The 20,022-nt window shown below is 38.9% G+C and overlaps 1 protein-coding gene across 3 annotated transcripts; it reads left to right on the top strand.

The window, feature by feature from the left end:
* The first annotated feature begins 1,513 nt into the window (after nucleotides 1–1,513).
* dyrk2 (dual-specificity tyrosine-(Y)-phosphorylation regulated kinase 2) lies at nucleotides 1,514–19,426 on the top strand. 3 transcript variants are annotated; one of them, XM_030148363.1, is made up of 7 exons: nucleotides 1,514–1,630; nucleotides 10,903–11,006; nucleotides 14,358–14,700; nucleotides 14,812–14,975; nucleotides 15,383–15,772; nucleotides 15,875–15,965; nucleotides 17,239–19,426. In XM_030148363.1, the coding sequence occupies exons 1-7, from the start codon at nucleotides 1,591–1,593 to the stop codon at nucleotides 17,886–17,888; spliced, it is 1,782 nt and encodes a 593-aa protein (XP_030004223.1). In that variant the 5' UTR covers nucleotides 1,514–1,590; the 3' UTR covers nucleotides 17,889–19,426. The 3 variants fall into 3 exon arrangements, with proteins under 3 accessions (XP_030004223.1, XP_030004222.1, XP_030004224.1); XM_030148362.1 differs by lacking the exon at nucleotides 1,514–1,630 and adding an exon at nucleotides 2,038–2,266; XM_030148364.1 differs by lacking the exon at nucleotides 1,514–1,630 and adding an exon at nucleotides 10,644–10,770.
* The last annotated feature ends 596 nt before the right edge of the window (nucleotides 19,427–20,022 follow it).

Below are 20,022 nucleotides of genomic sequence, written 5' to 3'. Positions count from 1 at the left end.
CCAATATTTTGGGAGGTATTGGTAATTTTGGAATACAATAGCCTTACAATCACATTGCTATGGCCACAATACTTTGGCGGTGACTGCTGGACAAGTGCGGCACAGCATGCACGAATACACAACAGCATAAAAACTACCACATCTAGAACCCAACGCGCTAGTTTACATCAGAGGCGATTTCTCATAGACTGCAAGGGAAGCTCGGCTTCCCCTAAAATTACAAAAATTAAATGGTTAAATATGTACGGTTATGTTGACATTTCATTGACTACAAATGTGTTAGAACACGTTCATCTCAAAGATGAGTTCGTTCAGAATCAGCTTTATCACAAATCAACAGACTCGATGTTGCAACTTCTCATACATTCCCGTTGCGCTGTTTTCTCATTCAATCTCTGCTCAGTGCATTTGCCCGTAGACGCTCAGCGTCCATGCACTTCAATGGGACTGAGTGGAACAGTTTTTTTCATTGCCTCAAAACTGGACGGTAATTGGATAAATGCCATGATGTTGTCCCGCCCCTCGACGCCCGGCGTCTCTGGGGGTGAATGGAGCTGTGGGGGCAGCTCGGCCAGGCTGGAGGCCAGGCTTCCACGTGCTGATTGGAGGATCAGTCGAAAGGCTGAATCCCATTTGATTGACAGCTATTTTGAGATCTACTCCTTCACTTGACAGAGTTCAGTTTAATACCGTCACACATTCTGCCTTGAAATCGAAAGACAAACCATTACGAAATTACTTGTTCATTTCTTGCACTGTAAATAAAACACACTAATTGTACTTCCTTGTTTCAATTTAACATAATTTCAACGTTTTCTTGTTTACTTGGTACGATAAGGTCACTGACCATTTTCTTAAAAAGGAACGGAGGGTGGAATTTATGTTTAAATAACTTGACATTTTTTAAAAATGTAAGCCGACAATGAGCTTCCCCTCTCTGAAGGACGAGCAGCCGCCACTGGTTTACATATAATGGGTGAAATCTGTGCAAGGGGCGGGGCTTGTTGTGCCTGGAGCCACTTGTTAATTTGTATTCATCCCATCATGGACTGGACCCTTTGGCAGGCTGGTTTAGGCCCATGGGCCGTATATTTGACATCCTAGGTCTAGATACTTGTGGTCAGTGTTGAAAGGGGAAGAAGTGCAAAAAAAAAAAAAAAAAAAAAAAAAGAAGTCAAAACTAATAAAAAAAAAGCTAAAAACCTAAGGGAAAATACAGGCTGGTGTGTGGCACCCCAAAATATGATTAAGACATTACAATAACATTGAACAATAGATGTTCAATAGTAAAATATAATTATATAATTGTAAAATGCACATATTTCATTAGATAGAGGTTTATTAAGAAATGAAAAAAAATAGAGTTGAAAATTCTTTAAAAAATTGAAAAAGTTATTAATCTGTGATGGAGGGAGGAGATTAACAGTAAAAGTGAAGGAAAATCTTGATGCAGACTGGAGGAGTGGGTGAACAGAGGGATTAGAAAGAGGAGGAGTAAAAGAAGGAGCAGCAGTAGGAAGAGGAGGAGCTGCAGATGGAGGAAGAGGAGGTGTCCTGTCCGACGGTGACCAGAGGAGAGGAGCGGCCGCCATGTTAACCAAGAAGCCCGGAGCCTCGGTCCTTCCGACGGGTGAGCACAGCCCCTGTATCCGGCCTGAGGGCTCCTGAGCCCGGCCAGTTTGGCGGAGAGTCCCCGCTGATTCTCCGCCTCCACTAACCGCCGTTTAATCCGACGTAAACGGAAATGTAATGAGTCAGAAAGGTAGACAAACAGAGGGAAGGGCTGGGAGCTAGCTAGTTAACAGACAGGAATAGAAATACACTCGTCTTTATCTGCTCATTAAATTAGGTGTAATCATATAAGGGAAGGCAGAGAAGCGGGTATGTGACAGTAGAAAGGCTAAAGTTTAACAGCAAACCGGAATTAAAGCTGATCCAGACGTCTTCCCCACTGTCTGTCAGGTTTATTTTTAGCTAGCTAACCAACAGATGATTAGTGACAGCAGCTCTATAAACTGGTTTCCCTTCTCTGTTTATAAGCTGCTCATTTGTGATTTTACCTGCTTTTAAAGCCGTTATAACACCATTAACCCGGTGCTCGGTGTCTGTGCTGTCTTTCCCGGTGTATTTGTGGACTGTATGTGTAATGTTAGCTCAGGTATTTGGTTTGTGTATGTGTGTTTTCGGGTGTCCGACTGGTTGCTGGGTGATTTTTGGCCTCCAGCTCAGCAGACAGAAATAAAGCTTCGGTTCAGTTCAGTCAGAGGTCATTCGGTTTCACTTTGGTACTTTAACCTAATGTTGATACAGTTTTTTTGGCTGTCGGTGACAAAATGTTCAACAATACTGAGCTTGAACCTATAAATAGCTGGATCAGATCATGCTAATGCCGTTAAAGCCGTTGTAATGCATCAACATTCATGTAAACATGGCTGCTTTAGCTTTGTGTGTATCTGAGAAGATCTTTAAGCTTTATGAGCCACCGGTTAAAAACCATGACAAGATATGACCCGTTTAGTCTAGACGTGACTGTTACAGTTATAGAGTCCTTTTAATTGGTAAAAGAAATGCAAAACTAATGTTGCACTGAATGTAGTTTGTGGCTATGCAGCTCATGGTAAATTAGCTAAAAAAAAAAAAAATAATAGTAATATAAATGTGAGCATAAATGTAATCAGTGCACAATAAGTAGCTAGCAAAGAAATCCCACATTTGTAAAATTTGTTGTGTTGAAAGTCTTTCTGTTATGTAGTGTAGTGTACTGCATACCATGAGAATGCACTGACAAGCTCCTTTTGCAATTTTTAACCACCAGTACCTACTGTTATGGTTATATTTATGTGTTTAATGCTCATCGTTATAATTTACCCCTTAAAGATGGGACATAATAGTTTTTTTACTTACAGTTATTCATGTATCCTCTGCACAGTTCTCTTGAACCTGCAGTCATTGAGCTTATTTTTGGTTCAAAAATGCCTTTGTGCCCTGTAAAAAAACATAATAATTAAGACATTGTAGTATTGTCCGGAATCTCCATATAACATGATAATTAGTAGATAGAAGATTTTTTTTTTTTTTTTTTTTTTAAATATGTATGAAATCAAGAGTATGTGAATTGCATACTAGTATTCCTGGGTAAATATTACATTATGCAAGCTTTGGACACTTCATCACCATAATTACCCCATAATGCAATGCAGTTGTGATGACAACAGACAGTGACAGAAGGGGAACAGAGCCCAGTAGCTGGCAGTCAGTAGTTTTACACACGGTGGTACAGTGCATATTTTTACACATGTCGTAGAGGTGAGATTGGCTGAATACCAAGATCACATGATTCCCAACTTGCAAGCATGGATTCAGGAAGTAATATGTATTCACACACTGATCAATGCACCTGGAAAAATACATTCTACTGTTTATTTACACAAAAGTATGTAGAACTTTAATACAGCAATTGGGTATATAAAAATGGTATGGGATTTTGGATGGAAAGAGTGACTCTTTGTGGTCTCGGAGTCATTGGCCCATGAAAAATTTTCTACTTGATTAAGCGGTCTCTCAGTGGCGTAAATATTGTAACTGTGTGTTTTATCATCATTGGGACTCATGGAACATGACTGGTTGAACCAGAGGTATCATTTTATTTATATGTTTTATTTACATACTGTGTTAACATTTGACCAGTCAGTGAATTGTTGTCATTTGGGCAATGACTAGTGAGGGTTTGGACATTTTTCAGAAGTCATATCACCATCACTGTGTTGTTGCATAATGCATGTTTTCCTCATTTTTTGTTGGCTTAATGCCATGCATCAGATTTTTGTTTTTAATATCGGTAGTGATCTGCCTGTCCCAGCTAGAAAAGTGTAGCATTGACTCGACCAACCGAGCACAAATATGTCAAAATTTGACATTGTAAAATAATTAATAAGTTAAATCTATTTGAACTCAAGCCACTTTACTTGTAATATTGGATGTGACATTGATTGGTACATTACTTAAATACTAAATGCCCATTGTTACACCTTCTAATGTCAGTCTGAATACGGATTTTGATTACAGATCCATAAGTTAAAGTAGGTGTGCCACCATCTTAGTGTCAACTTGATATGAAATTTTAACATTTTTACAATGATTTTTAAAGCGTTAATTGTTTTTCTGATGTAAACACCACATGGCTACTGGTTGACTCTTGTTAGCTGGTAGATAATGTAAGTATGATCATCTGTGGGAGAATGAGTAGTATATACTAGCACACTGACCTGTGGCTCATGGGTCATATTAATACCGATATCTTGGGACTGAAGTTAGTAAATACATTGTTCCTGTTTTTAACTTCATTTGCCGTCATGCAGCGTGGTACTGTGCTTCCGGTTAACCGTCATGGGCAACACAACGTGAGTGTAAGGCTATTGTTTTCCAAAATTACTAACATCTCCCAAAATATCGGTTCTATTGCTTTGCCAAGATATTTAATGTGATGGGACTATTCCTCAACTGTAGGACCTAATTGGCCCATTAAAAACATCTCAATTTCTCTGAACTGTGCAGATATACACACAAACACATACACACACACACCTATACACATACACACACACAGATGCTCTGAGACCTTCCAGTATTATGATATAGACAGTGTACTATTACAAATTTTTGCTAGTCTACTTGGTATTAATAGTAATACACTTTCAACACTGACTCATACAAAACAATTACTTTTATAACCGGCTTTATTACCTTCATTGTTTTCATATTAGAGCTAATGATTTATTTTTTCATAAATCAGGAATAATTATATGTGTAAATGATGTTTTGTTCTTAAGACCTTGAGTGGTAACGAAGTTTTGATCTTGTTTTGAAGGGTCAGATCTTTTGAGAGATAAAGATGTAAAACCATATCATGCTGCTGTTACCTCTTGTTTGTTGCACAAAAGGTGGGTTTTAACTCAGTATTTTGTTACATAATGAAACCTACTGAACAGCTCATTTATTCAACAACCACATGCCATTGCCATATTTGCTCGTTATTGGTATTTCATCAGGGGTTTGTATCTGTGATCAGTTGATTTTCTCGTGGTCTTTGTCTTGACAGTGGGTGCTGACTGAGAGTTTTCAGGTTGCTCTCTTTGCATCTTATATCCAGTCAATACTTTAACACTAACATCACTGCAGTTAAGTATTTAAGGATGTATAGTTTGGTCTTCAAACGCTTTTCACCACAGTTAAGTCTTTTTTTTTTTTTTGCTGTTGTTGTTTTCTTCAGCTCTGAAGAGCTTTTCTTTTTGTAGAACTTTGGGACCATTGCCGCCATTTCTTAAGGTCTCAGTCATGTTCAGAGTTGAAATAAACAGACAGTTAGTTACTTGCTACTGTAGTGGAGCAACAGAATGTTAATACTAATCAGTAACACTCAACACCACAAAAAAGAAAATACTGTCCAGCAGATTAACTGAAGAAGTAATGGCCAGGCTTTCTTTTTGTGATGATAAATGTCACTAAATAGTAATCTTTAATCATGTTTTCACACCTTTCAGATTTCTAAGACTTTCTACAGGCTACAGACAAATCACATTTGTTTCTCAGGTCAGATCTTTTGACCAAAATGGTCCACATTATTAATAATTACAAGTTCCAGTCCCAACATATTTCTCTCCACACAATTGTGCCATTTATTCTGGTGTCTGTCCATGGGCGGTTGTTCTCCACATTGTTTTCCATAGTGCTTTGTTAGTAGCAGCATGGATTCTCCTCAGTGCTTCTGTCATACCAGTTTTAATGTTGCATTGTGATTATTTTACATAATTTTGATTACTGTATTCCCCTGAAAAAACAAACAAACAACTAAACAAACAAACAAAAAACGCATTTTGATACAACAGAAATATTGTACTTTATCAGTGTTTCCACTGTCTGAATGGTAGCCTACACTTTTAATGACATCATCTTGTTGTGTGTAATTCTTCTTCTCTTATGAGTTCAATGTAGAACTAGCCCCTTGGAGGTTCATTTTGATTTTGTACCTTTGGACCATATTTGAGAAAGAGCTTTGTATATATGTCATATCTACCCAATTTTCTTTTTTATCACAGAATTTTCTTATCACAATATGGTTTGCATTGTTTTTGACTGAATATTTCAGTTATGTGCTTTTTATACTTAAGGAAACCACAAATGTGCGCACCACAAATGTGCAAACCACAATTTTATGCATTGGAAAGAGTTGAAAGCACAAGTTCTTTCTCTTAAGGTGTTTGTATACAAACTATTATTGGACAACAGTAGCATAAAGTTGACCAATAGGCATTGTAAAGCAAGATGGTGGTGTAGACACTATGCTCCATAAACAAATGTTCCTTCTTGTGTATTTATTTAGCTTTTGCATATTGTGCAACATTGGCAACAGTCTAGCAAATTTTGTTGCACTGGACAGTGGTATTTTGCGGTGATAATAAAGTTTATTCTATTCTGTTCTAGACAGTACCATCTGCAGCTCAAAGTTCAGTATCCCAAGGGGACTAATTGTTGTACAATGTGTTGCAAGTGATGCAACAGGCATTTTAAATTGTGATGCGAGTAGCCAGAGACTGGGATGCATATAGACGTCCAATTAGAATCCCATTTCAAGAAACCTCCCAATGTGGTTTGGTTACAATTTGCATAAACTGCATTTGATACTGTACTATTAACAACACTAGAGGCCATTAGAGGAACTGCAGTCAGCATCCTGTTTCTTGCTCTCGTGTGCATCCTGTGGTGTTTTTATGGAGTTTTTGTTATTTGAACTCCGTCTGAGCTAACAGTAGCTAGTGTTACACACTGTAGAGGAGCAGATGAGAGGCACTAAGAAAATCAACAATGATGTTCAATTTTTAAGCTATGTGATAATCCATTCAGTAAGAAAACATATCTTTAGGAGACGTCATACATTTAGAATCCTTAAAACTGTCAAACACTGCTGCCCAGTTCTCCATTTTAAACAGTGTTGTTGGGTAGTTAGTCTAAATTGATAAGCCCTGAAATATATTGAGGGCTTAAAGCTTTAGTGTGTGATATTTTTTGGTGTCACTGGACAAAAATTACACCTGAACATATGGTAATTCAAGTGGTCTGAGTGGAAACAATAATAATAATCATAATCATAATCATAATGGATTAGATTTATATAACGCTTTTCTATTAACGCATAGTCAAAGTGCGTACAATGGATCCATTATTCATTCACTCTCACATTGTCACTCTGGTGGTGGTAAACTAAGTTTGTAACCACAGCTGCCCTGGGGCAGGCTGACAGAAGCATGACTGGCAATCCTCACTAACGGCCCCTTCAACCACCACCAAAGAAGACTTTTGCGCCTCACCCAGATTGTGTTTACAGACTGTGTTGTTACGGGAGATTTCGTCTGATCAGTGTTTTGAGAATTACGATCATTGTTAACATTCAGATATGACACTACTGCTCTACTCCATGGCTCATCACAGAATTAATATAATACTGTGTCATTTTGTCTTTGCCTTTCCATACAGGTGTGAATCAACATCATGATATATGTTTTTATTTTAGTCTTTTGATTTGGATAGAGAGGAGAGAGCTGCAGAAGGAATGTATTTGTACATTTTCCTCTGATTTCTGGCTCCTGCAGCTTTAAATGAACCAATACTAACCTTTCTAACACTATCATAGTTGTTTTTGTGTGCAAACATGTGAACAGACTTATTTATCAGGTTGTAACAAAGAATTTGTTACTGGATACAAAAACACACAAAAATGTTGAGAGTGAGCTTAGTGCCATTGGGTGTCATTTGTAGTTTCCTGGTGACTTTCTCAACTTTGCAGGACAGTATTTTTCTTGTAGTTGTGGCCGTGCTCTCCATTGTGCTTCTGCATGTGTACGGTGACATTGCTGCAGATTTTCCCACCCGTCCTGTCGAGCAGCATGCCGAGCGTGCTCACCGGCACTCTGGCATTTCCAGCTCGGTATCAAGTTCACATTCAACACGCTGCTGTTCCACTCTGTTAGCATGCATGTATTAGGCTCACTGTTGGAATACTGTATGTGCTACCTGCTATAGATCCCTGTTATATTATCAGCATGTACTGCAGAGGCACAGTACAGTATGGTCATGTTCCCTGGAGCTGGAGGCCCTGTGGAGCTGATGAAGGGCTGAGAGGCCAGCAGGAAACTCCACAGACAGTTTGACTGAGAGCTTGGGCCACATTTGATCTCTGAGTATGCGTATTGAAAGGGTTATAGTTAATTTATTTTTGGGTCCCACCTAAATGAAACAAATCAGTTTTATATTGACAATAAAAAAACCCAAAACCCTGCATGTTATAGTTTTTCCCTTTATGATTTTAGAGAGAGAGAGAACGAAATTTTGGTGCATGACTTTTAACAACACAACTTGGGAGTCAACAGGATGTAGAGCAAAACCTCAGGTATCATTTGACTCAGTGCTGCAGGGAGGAAATTCCATACTGTGATTTTTTTTTTTGTGTTGGGCATTATAATCGATATGTTATTTCTATCAACAGTAACAGTTATTAGTAATTAATGAGAAGGCAATCAATATACATTTGCAGACAAAATTCAAATCTTGTCACATTTAACTCTTGATTTAAAATGTACTAAATATTATTATCCAGGTGATCCCTCTGTCTATGTATGTACCCACAGGAGCCTGGTATTACCTGTACTGCCAAAAAGCCATGTGGTAGTTTGTCTCATAAACTGTAACATCACAGTCTTGATGGAGGAGAATAAAATTGAGGTCTAACAGGCTGAACAGGACAGAACTTTATTTCCTGTTGTATCTGGAGCAGCTTAATTGTTTGTTGTTCGCTGTCCTTATAAAAGTGTCTCACTTAAGGCGACTTGGCAACCCAGCAAAAATTCTCCAGTCACACGTGGACAAAAAAAAACAACTTGAAAAACAACTCCAATACACAGTGAGCATTTGAGAAAAGTTTAAGCCTCCAGTAAGAGCCCAGCTTCAGGTCACCTGGTCATCAAACATTTTAGGATCCATGTCAGCACCAGTGAGCAGGAAGTATACAAATTAACACAGAAACTGAGAAGATACAGTCAAAAACAACTTCAGTACATATATGGACATGAACTACAGGGCACAGGACAGTGTTATATCACAATTTTCTCTAATTTCAGAGACATGCTTACTAAATTATAATATATAACATGTTTAAATAATCTCTCTTCTCAAAGTAAGCACACATGGGGACAAGTTGCAAAGACATTTATTTCACAATAATTTTATGACTACTTGGCTGAGAGAGGAAGTTGCAATTTAAATGCTATAAATAACCTAATTATTTTATCATTCAGTATATAAAATGTCATAAAATAATAAAAAGTTACATGATGAGATTACTTATTATCTTCAGATAAGATCAAAATGGAACAGACCAAGGTTTCAGTCAGGATTTCATGCCTGTGTATTGATCACAATATCAGAATATTTATTGAATTGGGTTATGTGTCCCAGGCTGTCTCAGTAACAGAGTACACATTGATAAATAGGAGGTTTGGCGTTGTGTCTACAGCATTTGTGAAGTCTAGTGTTTATGGTTGCACTCTCTTGTTTTTTGCATACGGTGTGTATTCATGTTAGCAATGTGGATGTGTGCAGTTGTTATACGTGACTTGTTTCTGCGTGGTCCTCATTAGCAGGATTACAGTGAGTGTTCAGATTAGAGGCAGAGAGCAGCAGCAGAGACCATCTGTCTGCTACAGTCTGCTCAGATGCAGGAGGCTGGTGAGGGTCTGTCTACACACATCACTTCAGTATCTGTTAACTTTTCATGTTGATGACTGGCTACTCATGGATGTAAGCACATGACGTTGATCACTGTCTGTGTAATGTTCGCATGTTTAAGTAGAGGTTTGATAATTAGATAAAAAAAAAAGATTTAGTTTTAACTCTTTGACAATTGATTTCCTTGACTGATCATTTTTCATGCAAGTCAATCAGCTTCGGGCGGTTGCATTTTCCCAAATGTGCATGATGATTTTCATTATTGTCTCAAATGAACTGCTTCTCTTTGGGTGAAGAAAACATCAATTTAAACACATCACACTGAGCTGTATAACAGGCTTTTCTGCTGTTTTCTGTTGTTTTATTAAGCAATATATCAAATTATCTGGACCTGCAACTTCATTCTATCAGGAAAACTGATATACAGTACAAAACTGGGGTTTTAAATACTGTTGCCGCACTGCAGATATGTGGTAAAGCATAATATACTTTGAAGGTGAAGCAGGTATCTTTCCCTACAAAACCGTGAAACAGCTCATTTTACATATGATCAGAATAATCAATATTTAAGCCTAGGAAAACCAATAAATCCTCAGATCATTGAGTGCTGTGACCTCTGATTTTTAACCTTTGACCACTGTAGTTTTGCCTCTTTGCTGTTGAATGAGATGAAGCTGCAGGGAGAGACGAAGAGAGTGTATTGATGGCGTATTTGGGATTATCAGGGTAAATTAAAACCTTGATCCTCATTAAAGTGATTCACCTGCACGCTCCAGACCGAACAGGGTGCTCTGTTCTGAAGCTGTTTAAAGCACCTGAGGTGTTCATACTAACTTCAGCATCCCATCTCTGTCTCTTTCTCTATCTGGCCTTCCTGTCTACTACAAATAATAGAAGGAAAAAATGTCTCAAAAATATATTTTAAAAAGCTGTGGATTTAGAGGAAATGCAGATCCTCAAAGCAGTCAAACATATTGTGCTTTTATTGAAAAAGTTGGTGGAAGACCCTACTTTTAAGACATTTTAAAAGAACAAAAAAACCTTTCCCAAGCCCATTAAATGCTCTTCTTTGTGACGGCTCTAATCTGAACAGAAAAAGAAACTCATACGCTTTCTCTTTTTCAGGCAAAGTAGGCGAGGCGGTCTACTCTCCTGGTCACAGTGGCTCTCAGACGACATCACCCATAGCCCTGCCACCGCTTCGCAACAACAACCACAACCCACTGACGGTAACAGCACACATTTACACACTGGTTTGTGCTTTGAGTACATTTATGAAATATCACAGCTGGGTTCTCAGTGACTAAATTTATTGTGTCTAAAAATAAATTTCAAAATTTGGAGGTGCACTGCACTATGGGAGATAAATGCACTATTGTGTGTTTATATGATGTTTGTGCAGCAACAGGTTTGGTGTTGGGGATTGTTAGTTGACATTACTTAACTCCATTACTAATTAAAATTCTGCCTCATTTACCTGTATCCTTGATAGCAGCCATAATATAGGATTTGGATGTTATTTTTCAGGAAAATCTGATTGCTTTTGAGGTTTGTAATACCTCTTCTCTGCTTTTCAGCTAGAGCAACAGTGCCCCACTAGACACTGTCTGCTTAGACATGCAGTGAAAATTAATGAAAAATGCAACTGAACGTTAAATCAACACAAAGAATAAACATCACAGTTGAATTATACTTGGGCTGCAGAATGTGAATGGTGCACTGATGAAGTGTTTTCTCTGACTGATGTAGACTAATAAGAAAAGCGTGGTTAGCTCAGTGTTAGCATGCTGTTAGCCGTGTAAAGCGATGAGCCTGAGCAGCACTTCTCTGTAACCGTCAGCTGTAGCCACGTGGCTAATAATAGCTCTCTGCTTGAGGATGCTTTAAACAGCTGATTGGTTTATGGGCTGGTGTGAAGGACACACACAGACAGACACACATTACTAATGGTATGAAGAAACTGATGCAGCATTTATTTACTGCATTAACCCCAGAGATGGAGAGAGGTTTATTTGTAATGTGGTTTTAGCTGGGTTTTCTGCGCATTATATCATAGACACCACAGTCCTGAATCGTCTTGTTATGTCTATGGTGAATTTTGTGTTTCTCTGTAAAGTCATCAAAACACGACAAAGGCATTTCCTTTCTGATAAAATATTTGTAATGCAGGTCCGAAAAAATATTAACTCAGGGTCAAACCTTACTGTCTCCTTTTTTCCTACATTTTTGTACATTACAAGATCCACCTGATCTCAGTCACGCACATTCTCTGCAATGAGAGAACACAAACCTTTTCATCATAGATTACCTTAATGGGATCTTTGGCATTGGGAGGAGGACACTATTCCCTCACAGTCACGTATGTAGCAGCTGTTTTCAGTCAGGCACATAGGTAGTATGCTGTCATGTTAGCTCTGAACTTGACCTTTATGCTCTTGGTTTAAGAGAGGGCAGATTCACATGCAGATACAGTACATTTCCATCACAATGCATTTGATCTATTGGTCAGAATTAAGTCTTTGACCTGTCATACAATATCAGTACTATTCCTAGATCCAGTGGTATTTTTACTGTTTCAGCAAGAACAATGCTTATTATTTTAGTTTCCAGTGGAAAAAATAGCTGTTTAGAAAATTAGCTGTTTATGTTTTTTACAGCTACTTCAAACTGGCAACAAAGTCTAAAACAGTTGAAGTACTTGTATACCAGTCATCTCTTTTATGTGGATAATTATCTATTTATGCCGTTATGGCAAGAAATGTGTTTTGTGAGATCATAACAACCTTGATCATTTCCACAAATATCTAATCAGTTCATCTTTGAGTCCAAATGAACATATGTACCAAATTTTGGGACTTTAACTGTTTCTGAGCGTGTTTTAGGTGTAACGGAGACTGACCAGCACAACGATGCATCTAAAAAATAAGTAAACTGCTAAAACTGCCGAAAGCCTGGTGGGAACATCTTGGTTGTTTAGATATTCACAGATATTATGAAGTTCAGTAGCTTACATCAGGCTTCAGTTCATTCTCCAGTTGGAGGTCAGATAATGTACAGTCAAACCACAAATGGGCCACCTCCACCAAAACAATCTGGTTGTTTTTGCCTGCACCCAAGGGTGACTGATATCTTTAGTTGGACCCAAAGGCATAGGCTTACATGGGCTTAGTCAACAGAAATAAAATAAATACACACAGGCAACCACATTAAATGTCAAGTGTAATGTTTGCTCTATGAAATGGTGCGTCTGCTCTTGCTCAAATTTGTAGGTATCAAATGTAAGGAGGTATAGTATGATATGTTATGTAAGTGGTCGTATTGAATGTAGGGTGAGTCACCTCTACATTAAAACACTTATGCGCAACAGATTAATTCGATATATTGCCGTAGTTAGCATTAACACTGTTAAACTACATTAGGTACATTTGTGATTGTGTTTTGCATCTGAAAAATACTGTAGAAACTGACTAAAAAAGGGCAGTGTGTTTGCACACATAATGAGACAAAAGCAGTGTGTGTGTGTGTGTGTGTGTGTGTGTGTGTGTGTGTGTGTGTGTGTATGAGGGTTTTGTTTTGTGCCACTGCTGCTGTTGTCAGGTGAGGGAGGAGTCAACACAGCCAAACACTTTGCTCTCAGATGTCACTGTACCTGCTGACAATGCCACTGTTTTGGTTCACTTCCTTATCCCCCCTCACTGGATGGATCTCTGAGCTCTCTCACACAGACACATTATTATTTTGTGGTAAACAGCTGGTCTTTGAACTGAGCCGCTGTTCGAGACAATATATTGAAACTGAATACACCTCTGTTATCTGAAAGGACCCAGGTGTGTTGTTTCCATGGCAACAGGGAGTAACTTGTAGAGAGACAAAGACACAGTTATTCATGATTTAAGGACAATAATAATCTAATTCTACCAGGCTTCAGGAAACACTAGTTATTCTTAGTGGTGCGTTTAGGGTTATTCGTTTAATCTTATTTAACAGTCAGATGGTTAACTGTGTTATTTTAATACCAAATTCACTTCATCGCAGATTTAATTTTGTTCAAAGGAGTTGCATCTGTTTTGTACAAGGAGCAGTAGCATAAATTTGTACACGAATAAAAGGCATTTCCTAGGAAAATTTGTAGTATATTATATAACAGTAGGATTGTGTCTTATTTGTAAATACTGAACTAAACCATTAAAAGGCTCTAAGGCACACATGTTGAATTGCTTAAAATTAGATGTGAAAGAATTTGATTAAAGTCTCTGAAGGGAATCCAACCAATGTTAATCACGGAATACTTATTTTAGTTTATTGAGCAAAAATCTCAAACCATTCTGAGTTTAGCTTCTCAAATATGATGATAGTCTGGTAACATATGAAGACAATCTTTTTGTTATTTTTTTAAGGTTTCTGTCTGCTGTTCAACAAATTCTAGTAAATAGTGATGGGAACATGGTCACTATCTCTTAATATTTTATAAACAACCTGATGAAAGACAGATTAACGTCCATAATAATGTGCATCCTTTTTTATAGGACTCTGCTTCCTCAGTTCCTTGCTGATCTGACTCTGAGCTCATTTGCCCTCAGGGAGGCTCTAAAGCCACTATGTCGGACACCGTCCAGCTGTCGTCACAGTCACAGTCTCACGTCACCCAACTTTATGAGGAGAACACCAACAAACGTCCCGTCCTGACCTCTCAACCCAATGGCCTGGCTCCAATTAGCTCCACCCGGCCAGGCCTGCCGTTGCCAGACCGGCAGACCTCAGCCTCAGAGCCCCCTCACCACGGCCGCCAGGGCAGCGCCACCTCAAACAAGTCAACAGACAGCAAGCCAAAGCCTATTGCCCTATCAGCAGAACAGGCCATGAAGCAGTTTATGTCCAAAATGTCATCATTCGAACACCATGAGATTTTCAGCTACTCTGATGGTAAGGAGAGTCAACTAAATCACATAAAAAGTCATTTAATACCTATACCAATAAATAACTAACAAACTAAGAGGAATCTTTGTGTATATCATGCTGTGTCTCTTTCCTCAGTGTATTTTGTTGGTCCCAATGCTAAGAAGAGGTCGGGAGTGATGGGTGGAGCCAACAACGGTGGCTATGATGACGATCAAGGATCCTACATCCACGTCCCTCATGACCACATTGCCTACCGTTACGAAGTCCTGAAGGTCATTGGCAAGGGGAGCTTTGGACAGGTACAACGGCTTATACATATCATATTCTTATTAATGGAAATTATGAAATACTGTACGAGTTGGCTTCAATTTAAGTTATGGTGTTTATTTTTAAACATATGCTCCATATGGGTCCATACACTTTTGCAAGCGTTGACACCAGCCTTTAAGTCCGTCTGTATAAACTGAGGGCCATGTGATTTAATGTCAAAGCTATGTTCTGTTTCCACAAACTTTTTGAAGCCCCCTCATATGTACTGTTGTGTGTATCTTACGGAACTCCTCACCTCTTATAAAATGTAAGCTAGTTCTAACTAAATTACTGTAAATTTTTGGGATTTACAGTTTATCCAAGCAGTTTCTAAAAAATTAAAGGGCTAATAGTCTGTGTGACAGTTGATAGCATTGTATTGTTCTTTCACCTGCAGGTGGTGAAGGCCTTTGACCACAAGATACAAACCCATGTGGCTCTGAAAATGGTCCGCAATGAGAAGCGGTTCCACCGGCAGGCAGCGGAGGAGATCCGCATCCTGGAACACCTGAGGAAGCAGGACAAAGACTCAAGCATGAATGTCATCCATATGCTGGAGAATTTCACCTTTCGAAACCACATCTGCATGACCTTTGAGCTGCTAAGCATGAACCTGTATGAGCTCATCAAGAAGAACAAGTTCCAGGGCTTCAGCCTCCCGCTGGTCAGGAAGTTTGCCCACTCCATCCTGCAGTGTCTGGACTCACTGCACAAGAACCGCATCATCCATTGCGACCTAAAGCCTGAGAACATTTTACTCAAACAGCAGGGACGTAGTGGTATCAAGGTAAAACTGGAATACTGACATGTCCTCTTTCAGAAACCAGAAGCACCGACCTGAGTCCCTGCCACTAAACATGATTTTTTTCTCTCTGCTGTCTGTTTGCAGGTCATAGACTTTGGCTCCAGCTGTTATGAACATCAGAGAGTTTACACATACATCCAGTCCAGGTTCTACAGGGCACCGGAGGTCATTCTGGGTAAGAACAGCAAGAAATAATCAAAAACGAACTGCTGTAAACATTAAAATAACTATTTTCTAAACCCTGATCAGATAGTCCACAGTCGCCGGTGTCACATTTTCTGGCCCGTGAGTTTTCCAGGTACACCGCAGTCAAAAATAGCAACCCTACCAAGACATGGAAATATTTCTCACTGTAAACAGAGCTCAGAGAAATGCTGATACATGTGAGCAGTCCTCAACAGTCTGGTGACTGAACCTGAGCTGGCCCAAGGGGGGTGACTTTAAAAAAAAAAAAAATTGCTAGAGGTGGGCCATAGTTTGAAAACATGTGGGGAATGGGGTGAGATTGTCATTGTAGCCATCAGTATAAACTTCTTCATCAAAGTCAAATCATCAGACATTAAAACACATTAAATCTATGAAAAAAGGAATTTAGGAGTTCAATTTCCTTCGTTTCATATACTTGAGATGTATGTCGTCACTTTGTGAGTGTTAGAGGTTTTGTAAATTAGTAATAGTAATTTTAACCATAAACCAAAACTGGATGTGATTATCTAACCTCCATGCAGCCTCTAGTCTGCACTGAAATCCACTGAAAGCCACCATAAGCATGTCTGTCTGTCCTGTCATTCTTCTATGGTTCTCCATAAGGTTTCTTACATTTTTATATAGATACACCAGGAATTCTGAGATTTTTGTATATCCCATTTCTCGGACCCTATTCACCCAAAGATTTTCAAATTTGACACATGTTTAGCACCAGCAGAGGTGCAGTGCACAGTTTGATGGCTGAATTTCAATTTTGGGATTTTTTTTCTTTTTTTACAAATTTTGAAAAGATTGGAAGTTAAGACTTAAAATTAATCCCTGGGGAAGGAGGGTATCAGTGCACAGGAGGGGCAAAGTGTTGTGTGACCGGGCGGGGGTATTGGTAAGCCCTGCTTACTTTTTCACTTGTTCCAAGTAAAGCTTCTCTTGGAATATTTCCTGATTCAAGCAAAGAGTGGAAGGGAGAGGGTGTTGTATATTGTACAGACTATGAATCCACATGACACAATTTGTGATCTGGGATGTTTGACTGAAAATGAATTTGTCCTTAGAAATTAACCAAGTTATCCAGTCTGTCAAAATACTGATGGTATGTATTGGTAAAAGGTCAGAAAGAATACATGACTTGTAGAAAATGAGCTACCAAATGCAAAAACGGTAACATTGTCTTTTACCTCAGCTGTCCTGTGAGATTGTTTTAAAAGTTGATGAATGTTGACTGGTTGCCTTCCCTCTTCCAGGTTCTAGGTACGGTATGCCCATTGACATGTGGTCCCTTGGTTGCATTCTGGCTGAGCTACTGACTGGTTACCCGCTGCTGCCAGGTGAAGACGAAGCTGACCAGTTGGCCTGCATCATTGAACTACTGGGCATGCCCAGTCAGAAGCTTCTGGATGCCTCTAAACGAGCCAAGAACTTTGTTTCGTCCAAAGGCTACCCACGGTACTGCACTGTAACGACACTGCCTGATGGCACGATTGTGCTCAATGGCGGTCGCTCACGGCGAGGGAAGGTACGGGGCCCACCGGCCAGTAAAGACTGGAGTGCCGCACTTAAGGGCTGTGATGACGCACTGTTTCTGGACTTCCTGAAACAGTGTCTGGAGTGGGACCCAGTGCTCAGGATGACGCCAAGCCAGGCATTGCGCCACCCATGGCTGAGAAGGAGACTCCCAAAGCCACCAACAGGAACCACCACAGGGGAAAAGACCTCATCCTCCAAACGGGGAACCACTACCAGTGACGGAGCCATCACCTCTATCTCCAAACTTGCCACCACCTCCACAACAACTACATCCTCCTCCTCCAAAACTAGAACTAACTTAGCAGCCATTACAGACGCCAATGGGAACATCCAGCCACGGACGGTTCTACCTAAACTCGTCAGCTGAGAATAAATGCACCCCACTAGCTGTGGTGGAGGAAAAGAGTAAAGTTCATGAACAGCGGTGAGGAATCTGCTGTAACTGAATAAGCCAGTTTTAAAGAGTGTTTGTGGGGTTTTTTTACACTGGTTTTCACAGCTTTGGGGTGCGTTCAGGACAAATACAGGAATAGAACCTTAGTGTTAGCATGTTGAAATGTGCAGAATGGCCAGGCAGGGACATATTCCTGGAATTACATGGAAGGAAATCTGATATACCTGATATCTGTTAAATTGGGGTGCGTTCAGACTCCTCCAATTCTCATTCATGTCTCATTAAGACACCTTGTTTCACAACTTGAGCAGCAAACCAAGACAAGACTACAGATGTTTGCTGAGCTGCTCAGACAATCAAAACACACAACTCTGTAGCTCCAGACACACAAACATGTTATACCCGAAAAAACATGGTGCTGACAGAGGGAACAATGCTTTTTCTATGTTTTTAGTAGTTAAGCAAACAAATAGACACCAAAAACTACTTTTTATAACCTTAATTTTACAAAGTTAAACATATCTGACAGGCCACAGTATGGTGCCCATAAAAATTTGTTGTTTTTTTAAAGAAAAATCACATAGGCTCCTACTCTTTTTAATTCTAAGTCTGTAATTTTCTGATTCCAACTAGAAAGAAATGCAACTTTTAAGTTGTTTTTCTTATCACTGAGAAATAACTTAATGTGGTGTCTCTCCATTTTGGGAGCTGAGGTGGGCATTTGTTATCATTTTTAACTTTAACTAAGTTATTAACCCAAAAACCCATCTACCTGTTAGCTGGCTCACTAGCCAGCTTTTGCTCTTCAGTGTGTTGCTAGCCTGTGTTACCATGCTAGCTTTGTGCCTGTCAGCTGGCTAACTGTTAACTGGTTATTTCAGTACCACTGGTTAGGTGTTAGACAGCTGCTTGTTTGTTCTTAGCTGTCACTTTGCTACCTATTTATTGTTTAACTGGCTAGCAGTTAGCTTAGCAATCGTCAGCTAGCCATAGCTGGCTCACTATTAGCCTTTTTGGCAGTCTGGTAGCTAGCCTTAGCCTTTTTTAGCCATAGTCCGTTAGCTCTTCACTGCCCAGCCTTACAAAGCACAGAATGATTAAATGATGTTAACTTCTTGGATTTAAAGTGTTTTACATTTTCTGAACGTTAGCAAACAGCATAGCGGTGTCAGAGAATCAAAAGACCAGGAGAGAAGTATGTTTGAACATTTTTCCCCCTATTTAATTTACTTATTCTGATTTTTAGGAACAAAAGATGTTCAGTTGTAAGAGCTGTAAAAAGAGAAAAGTACACTAAAGATGGATTTATTTAAGAGCCCTAAATCACATTAAAATCAAAGGGCTCTAACATTCAAACCAACCAAATACTTGGCAATTAAAAATGAAAGAATGAATGGCTGTAGCCTGTTGTTAAATTAGTATTACAAGTGAAAGTTTTATGATGCAGTAAATTGGTTTGATGACAATTTAACTGTAACATATCAAAGGATCAGAGCTAAATCCAATCGCCAGTAAAAAAAAAAAAAAAGAGTTTCAGTTATCTTTGTCCTTAACTCTGTAAAGCCTGAACCATTAAATTATAGACAGACAATTCCAGTTCTTTGAAACTGGAGCCTTTATTGGTCCTTCTGAACAACCAAAAACCTTTTTTTTTTTTCTCAAGTATCAATTTCCATGTATGAGTTTCTGTTTTGTATCATATTTGATACATCGGGTCTCAATGCTCAGATAGTATTATTTTTGAACAAAAACATAATATAACACAAACATATCGAACAAATTGGTAATTCCTTTTCAAAATTGTCAAAGTTCTTCCTCCTTCCTCATTAATGACAATTTTGTAGTGTCACTGGAAAGGCCTCTGGTGAATGAATTCCTCACCCCTGGTGGATTATCCGTGTATTGCATGTATCTAATTATATACATCAGGTTTTTGTAGAAAACAAATATACTGATCATGTAGAGGGCTTCAAAACTCATGTATTGAATATGATACATTTGGCATTATAGGTTTAATGTCATATTAAAGGTTATGGGCGCAGACAGACAAGTAATTTATTTGATGTATATTATTTTATTTTAATGAGCAAAAATATGAAATTGGGCT

This window comes from Sphaeramia orbicularis, chromosome 12 (genome assembly GCF_902148855.1).
Source record: "Sphaeramia orbicularis chromosome 12, fSphaOr1.1, whole genome shotgun sequence".
Classification (NCBI taxonomy): domain Eukaryota; kingdom Metazoa; phylum Chordata; class Actinopteri; order Kurtiformes; family Apogonidae; genus Sphaeramia; species Sphaeramia orbicularis.
The sequence above is the reverse complement of the archived record's forward strand: the minus strand, read 5'-3'. Positions and strand labels throughout refer to the sequence as shown.

What these genes read in the sequence shown, in the direction of transcription:
- dyrk2 (XM_030148362.1), top strand. Translation starts at nt 2,140, where the DNA reads ATGTGTAATGTTAGCTCAGGTATTTGGTTTGTGTATGTGTGTTTTCGG. An exon ending in GATTTTCAGCTACTCTGATG is followed by an intron (nt 14,701 to 14,811) that starts GTAAGGAGAGTC and finishes CTCTTTCCTCAG; the next exon opens with TGTATTTTGTTGGTCCCAAT. An exon ending in GGCACCGGAGGTCATTCTGG is followed by an intron (nt 15,966 to 17,238) that starts GTAAGAACAGCA and finishes TCCCTCTTCCAG; the next exon opens with GTTCTAGGTACGGTATGCCC.